At 40.0% G+C, this 7,500-nt stretch overlaps 1 protein-coding gene across 1 annotated transcript in view; it reads right to left on the bottom strand.

Annotated features, from left to right (window-relative positions):
- Positions 1 to 7,500, bottom strand: part of LOC138007868 (anoctamin-5-like) — a 39,386-nt gene that overhangs the window by 18,305 nt on the left and 13,581 nt on the right. The window contains exons 10-19 of the mRNA XM_068854972.1: positions 7,266 to 7,330; positions 7,105 to 7,148; positions 6,828 to 6,918; positions 5,439 to 5,544; positions 4,739 to 4,799; positions 4,303 to 4,385; positions 2,425 to 2,562; positions 1,420 to 1,581; positions 978 to 1,014; positions 64 to 175 (exon numbers count right to left, since the gene is read on the bottom strand). Coding sequence (XP_068711073.1) covers positions 64 to 175; positions 978 to 1,014; positions 1,420 to 1,581; positions 2,425 to 2,562; positions 4,303 to 4,385; positions 4,739 to 4,799; positions 5,439 to 5,544; positions 6,828 to 6,918; positions 7,105 to 7,148; positions 7,266 to 7,330 — 899 coding nt within the window. The remainder of the gene's footprint in view (positions 1 to 63; positions 176 to 977; positions 1,015 to 1,419; positions 1,582 to 2,424; positions 2,563 to 4,302; positions 4,386 to 4,738; positions 4,800 to 5,438; positions 5,545 to 6,827; positions 6,919 to 7,104; positions 7,149 to 7,265; positions 7,331 to 7,500) is intronic.

Raw genomic sequence — 7,500 nt, 5'->3', positions numbered from 1 at the left:
TCTTTCGGACATCACATCCCCTTTATCACTTCACTTCATTAGAGTAAAAGGAAAGATACTTACTTTTGCTTGAAGAACGCAATGTAAAACAGCGATGAGTAAAAGTTTAAAAACTGGAAGAGATACATCTTAAATGTGAAAATGTCCTCCAGTTCGGTCTGTGTGCGAGGCATCTCTGTAAGGGGGAAAAAACCACTTAAGTGTGCAAGCTAACCGGTTTTGTCAGTTTCCCCGGCTTCGCTTACGCGCTCCTAAACCAATAACAAAGCAGGCTGTTAAAAAAACCAAAGTCCTCAAAAATAATATAAACAAAATGAGCAGCTCCCAATTGACAGAGCACTGCAGCGGTATCGCAGAAGATATAGGCTCAAGTCTCGTTCAAGCCACCCGAATTCTTCTGTTATACTGAAGTAACGCCTAACGGTCATACCTTTGCTTTGATCTAAAAGTCGTAATAGTACATAACACTTCACTATTTGTCAATGTCCACTCTCCTCACGGTTGGTGATTAAAGTTGTGTTATTTTAATTCACCCAGGGGCACCAAAAGTCATACTGCTGGGGGCCCTCCCTACAAAGTACTCCTAACCCGTCTAAAGGAGGGTAAGGCAATACGATTGATCAAGGTCTCTTTTTGGGAGATCGGGGTTACTGTTGTCGTCTATTCACATAAAAAATTCAATCGATTACAAGGCGATGTTAAAACCGCCAAAGAGAGACAAAAGGCTCGATCAGTTTATTGGTGGGCAGCTTTTGAAGCCAGGTTGTGAGCGACTTAAATTTGTTTTAATTTTTTCCCTGCTACATGCAGCTTTGACTGAAAATGCTAGTAAAATGGAGCCCTAAGGGGACAGGGTTAAAAGGCATATCGCCAGCCTCCATCAATACCAGCTTAACAGAATGTTCAATTAAGTAACTCGCGGTTACTTTAATTTAGCGTCAAGCTCTATTTAGAGACTGAGACACAAGTTTACTAACCCCATCTCGTCAATATCTCTGCCAACCTCTCGTAAAGCTGAAATTACACAAAGCAAACTCGTTGTCACACCAAAATAACACGAAGAAAAAAAATGGGATTTGGATGTTGCATACAAGTTCAGTCGCCGACTGTCTAGAGGAGTCTCCCAATAGGCCAAAATCACATGGATAGCCGCTACTCAGAGTTGTTAATCTAGCACGCTTGTATAGCATTATTGGGGAGGCAGCATGAACGGACAGATACCCTTCTGATCCAAGAAAGAGCCTATCCATACCAAAAAATAAAATCATATTATTTTACAGCACTCGCCTCCGACAGTTGAAGTACCGTAGCAATTTCAGCTAGCATATAACTGAACTACCCCTTCCCCAATACTCCATTTTAGGCTTTCAAAATGATTCCCGTACAGTAACAGTGCGCAAGAGCAAACAAAAGGTATACCTTGTTAAGAACCATGATGATTATGAGATTGATAAGAGCTGCCGTTGCTGAGGTGGCGATACTGACTGCACCCACATTGTAAGAGCCGTGCGCAGCTAATACAGCAAACACTGCCGCACGGTAGACAACTACTCCAACCACGGCGATAAGCACAAGCGATAACTGTAACAAACAGGCAACCTTTAGGTGACTATATATCATAGTGTCTATGGTTAGTGGAGGTTAATCTTGAGCAAGGGTCAAATGTGGGTACTCACTGTATCTGCGTGACGCAGTTCTAGTGTAAGACCCGCATTTCACCCTTGTTCACCATAGTCTCCAGTACATGTAGCTCAGTGATTAGGCTATCCGACTAGATCACGGTGGGTTGTGGCTTCAAATGCCATCTGGAACTTGGTTATTTTTTCCTAGTTTCCAATCAAAAGATATATCAGCCTCACACTTACTCACTTTGGTGGTTGGTTGGCGCATATCAGATATGCTTCAAGGTGACTTCACTACGCTACGCTTTTCAGTCATTATTTGACTTTGCAACTGCGTGATGCAGTTTGTGGTCAAAGACCCGCATTTCACCCATGCTGACCATAGTCTCCAGTCTATGGTTAGACACAATGTTGACAAAAGGCTGAATGATCCGTGCTTACATTATCATCCTAATAACCGAGAATTAGCTTTGTTAAGAAATGCTTTGTCTTAATTTTGATCTCCAAACGTTTAGGGCCCAGTCAATTCTAGATTTTTCAGCCTTTTTTGCAACTTGCATCATTATATACACTAAGAATGAAATGCTCTTTCGGCTCAGTCTCCATGCTGTTCGTGACCAAGTAGGATCTGAAGAAAGGGTTATTAACATGACAATTTCAAACTTCATAATGTGATAAATGCTTGGACAATCTTTTGGGTAGTATTCAAGTTCCACCCAAATCGAACACAAACCCTCTTCAAATCATCCGCTCGATAGGATCATGGCTAGCTATTTTCAAATAAATATAGCTCAAGTCTTACCATAAAGACGACGAAACTGAAGCTGCATACGAATCTGGGTATCTTCTTGCCAACTGCAATGAATGGCTCCTCCACTTTTGTGATGGGATTCAATCGCGTATCCAAAGCAGCTGCCTCATATTCAGGGCGAGGTTGTTCCTTTTAATAAATTAATTAAAACGACCAATTGGGATAGGATAAGATAAGAGTGACCCAAGCTTGTGATCAGACTACCTTCAATACTTTTTGAGCTCAAGCACTGCAAGACTGTATCAAATGCCAGCTAAGCTTGAAAAGTGTATTCCAGATGAACACAGGCTCGTTTCCCTGAAGGCTGCCCCACCAATAAAACATTCTGCGCCAGTTCTCTGGCTACAAACAGCTTTCTTACAAGAGTATGACATCTTAGTTGATCATGCACACTTTTTGTATGAATGAAATAGTTCATAGGCTAATTGTAGTCAATTAACTTGCAACATACAGTTGTAAATCTATAACTTTTTCTTGGCAACGCAAAAATCAAGACACGAATAATGTCTGACAGTCCTGTGAGCTAGAAACAAACAAACTGATGCCACCCAATCTTGACTTAGCCTGCGAACAGGCCCTCCGAGGAACTGGGGTTGAGGGTAGAATGAGGGCCTGCCCGCATGGCTTAGTATTTTGAATGTCGCGTCCAAATTTTGGACGCAAAATATTGATTGGGTGAATTTAAATTACATCATGACGTCACCATTGACAAGCTCCGACAACAAGAAAGCCACTTCGCTTCGCAGAGATGAGGGGGTCAGAAATGCGTTTGAGGAAATTGTAGATTGTTTCAATTTTACCATAACTTTACATAATTGAAGGTCGGGCAACGCGATGCAATGGCTTCTCTCCTGGAAGGAAAGGAAGTTCTGTCTCTGTTATCCACAGGATTCGGGAAAAGTCTTATTTCTCAACTGTTCTTCGTAGCGGCCAAAATACAACGAGCTAGGGCGACTTCATGTCACCGTGGTAGTTTTCTGTCCTCGACAAAGCGTTATCGATGATCACATTTGGAAAAAAATGGGCCTTTCGGCTCAGTTGCTGATTTAATGATAAAGAACGATAGAGGAATTCTACACAATTTTAGCAAGTATTTGGCTAACCCGAAAAGGTGGCTCCACAAATGATTGCTCGATCTCCTGGTAACTCCGCAATACTCCGATACAATTGAAAACAAAATATTCCAATTTTCAAATTATTGAATTAGTAAAATACATATCTATAACCACAAATACTCGATAAACCTTTGAAATAAAACGGTGTACGTGTTAGAATATGTCTAGTATTAAAGTGTGATGTAGTAGTAGTTGTAATGTCCGTATTTCATTAAAATGAATTTAAAAAGGTAAGTCCGCTTCTCTTCACCGAAATTTGGCAGCAGTTGTGGTCGACTAGTCTCACACAGTGGAGATACGGTCAGGGAAAGCAGATTTCTCTATTGCGACTCCCGTCGTTTCAAGTTTGTGTGCTGAATTTTTCCGTGACGAACGAAACACATTTCCTGTGGAAGGGACTTCTACGAATTACCGTACAGAATATTCAACTACGCTTTACAGCATCAGCAGTAGTTGTTAGAATTTTCTGGCGAAGGCTTCCTTCCTTTACAGTTTTTTTTTAGTTTCTGCCTTACTGCTTTTTCAATGTTTACTTCGGGTGCGCGCTGATTGGCTAATTTTTGACAGCTCTCTCAGCGTGACACCAGGGGGCGGCATTCAAAATTCAAAGGGATGCGTGCAGGCTCTCCTTCCCTCCCACCGCAGACAGAGAGCCTGCTCGCAGGCTAATCTTGACTCAATGAAAGATGTATCAGCCTCACATGCTAGCATAGCTGTTTTAACTGACAGTGGATGAATTCTATGCATACAGTACCTCTTCATCCTCATATCCCAGTAAGTCCCATTCATAAGCAATCTCTGCCTGTCGCCTCTTCCAGAATTCGAGAAACATGGTAGCTGGGAAAAATGCATCAAGGAAGTTGAGATGATAAAGATTTTTGGTGAAACTTTTTTCTTGAGATGGATAATGATAATCTGTCTTGGAGCCAAATTGGAAACATGAAAAATGAAATGGTGTAAAGCATTACTATTGACCATTTCGTCACGTTGACATCAAAACTAATGATGCCTAACTTTAAATTTTTTTCACCTCAAATACAATAATAAGGTACCATCCTAAACTAACGAGAACAAAACTAATTTTTGGGCAAGATTTTAACCAGGTGCTATCAGATTTTGTGTATGACCAACAACAATCTTTTTTTGCACAAGTTACCATTTCTATGCTTTGCAAAAGAAAAACAACTTACCCCAAAGTGACATGAAAATGGCAAATACCACAGTAAACTCGTTATCAAAGACGTACGCCACCTGGTCAGAATGGTGAGGAAGAAAAATATTCATCACTATTGGCCAACAAGTAAACACATGAAAAACCATTAACTGACTGACAGCATTTCTCTTCTGAGAGCAGATTGAGAGTCATTAACATAAGCTCTCATTATAGAACTATAAGAACAATTTCTGGAATGACTTCTCAAACAAAGCTGACATTTTATTATTGATTCTTTAACAGTGTTGGGAGAAAAAAACATTGAAAATTTTAAATTGCATTTCTATTGCTTGTTGTATTTTCTGGAAAGCCCTCTTTTGGCAAGGAAAAATTAACAACAGAATATAGATATAAGGCATGCTTGGTATAAAAGTAGAAAATTCAACTGAGGTTACTGTATTCTTCAGAATAAGTATAGATAGCATCTGAACCCCTAGTCACCACCACGGTTGTTTCCTTGTCCCAGCAGAACTAGAATCAGCACTACTTGAAAGTAGTTTTCATGGCGCTTAGATTTTCTATTCTCTCAGCTATAACGATTCTGTCAAGGAGGAATATAGATATAAGGCATATACAATGTATGTATGAACGAGCACATGTATGCAATAAAACAAAAGCATCTCAAAGGTAAATATTATTGTTATTACAAATTATCATATACTGTACAAATTACATACCTTGGAGTATATACAGGTCTCATATAGAAGCCAGTAAGGGCAACGTTCATCACAGCGTGGGCACATTGGATAGTCATTTTTTTTGTTTTCGTCACAGATGTCCCTCCTGGAAAGACACAAAGAATGTGTGATGAATCTCTTAACCCATCAACTCCCAGGAGTAATTTTTATGACATTTAGAGCAGTTTTCAATTGAGTGTCGGCAGTAATTAGTGAATTGCTTTGGTTTTGCATTACTTTACCCAGTGATTGGTTCAAAGTTCTCGAGCCACTTTTTCAACCAATCAGAAGTGAAACCGTGGCTCGTGCATGCACATTTTCCCGTGCTTTGTGTTGGCTAAGTGTAATTACTTCGAGGTTTGATTGGTTCACTGGATTGTCCCTGTCCTTTTTGATTGGCCAAAGTAATTACTTTGGTTTTGGTTTTACGACACTCTATTGAAACTCCCTCTATAGAGATTTGGTTTCACCTCTTACAGCAAATTGAAAATGTCTGGCTCAAAATTAGTTTTGCTCTTCGTGAAAGATCAATCTTACTTCTTTGACTAAGGTTGTATATTAGCAGCTAACAAGGAAGCACTAAATTCGAGTAGCTTCAACGGGATTCGAATCTGTGACCTCTGCGATGCCAGTGCAATGCTTTACCAACTGAGTTACATGTATGAAGTCACACAGTTGGGAGTAGGTCAATATGTTGGGCTCATTTCATTTCATTTCATCCATAACCCACACTTCAAATATACATGTCTTTCATGAATCTAAGTGGCTTTGCTAGATGGAGGGAAGGACACCCTCGCCCTAAAAGATCCTAGAGGGCAACAGGATTTTGCCTTAGTATATAGAGATAGCATCTGAACCCCCAGTCACCACCATGTTTGTTTCAGTGTCCCAGCAGAACTAAAATCAGCATTACTTGAAAGTAGTTTTCATGGCACTTAGATGTTCTATTCTCTCAGCTATAACGATTCTGTCAAGGAGGAAGATCCTAGCAGGTTTGTTTTAATGTCCCAGTAGTTCTAGGACATTCCATGTGCAAGTAACTTTCATTGTGCGAGAATAAGCACTAAGTTAACAACCCTTTGATGCCTAAACCGGCCTAAACCGGCCAGACGTTTACTCTTTCTAATGCCAGACGATTTTAGGTGTCAGTGGGGAAGCCTCAAGAGTCAATGGGTTAACCCCTTATTAAACCCTAAGGCTTTGGAGGTAAAGCAACTACAGAAAAAATACACTGTACTTGTACGTTGCAAGGATGACCCAGTTTCTAGGATTTTCTTTTAACATAAATAGCCCAGTAAACCTTCCTTTTGAACGAATTGTTTCAGGCACCTTCTAAAGCAGCCGTTCTTTGGCAATAAATTTACATAAGCTGTGAGACTCGAGACTTACACTGGGATGTATGAGCCGACTTTGACTGCTCCATAAATGACACAAACAATACCCATCAGTGCAGCTGGCACCAACATGGCAGTGTAAAAACCTAGGACAAACAATTTTATTAATATTATTGACAACACAATATTCTATAACAAGTTAATCTTGTTTATTCTACTGAAAGTTCTGCTCCATTAGAGAGGACCATTGGTGTTTAGCAGAGCGATGGCCCCAAAAGGTTAGCTTAGGCATAGTAACTATGGCTTAGGTCAGTGAAAGTCCTGTTACATACCTAACCACGCAAAGTAAATCCCTATCTTTTCACCAAAATAATCCCTGCAATATACAAGATGGCACATGCAGATACAGTGTTCAGGAAGTAATGACAAACTAATAACATGATACTGTAGTTGATAAGTCAGGTTTTTTGTTAACACCAATTGGATAGGTTACCTGATGTGATCCAGAGGCTGCAACTTATACCAGCGAGATACATTTACCCATGTATGAAACAGCAACTAAAAATACCCACACAGAAAATAATATTACCTTTAATATAATAACAATGAACTTTAATTAAGTGCCAACTCTGCTAGCACTGCAGCACTAATTGGGGACACAAAAACCAAAGCAACTGAACTCAAATAAAATGTTGGGTTTTTTTTGGAGAGGAGAAGACCAGGGTACT

This window comes from Montipora foliosa, chromosome 6 (genome assembly GCF_036669935.1).
Source record: "Montipora foliosa isolate CH-2021 chromosome 6, ASM3666993v2, whole genome shotgun sequence".
Classification (NCBI taxonomy): Eukaryota; Metazoa; Cnidaria; class Anthozoa; order Scleractinia; family Acroporidae; genus Montipora; species Montipora foliosa.
Note: the sequence above shows the minus strand (reverse complement) of the source record. Positions and strands in the feature narration are given on the sequence as shown.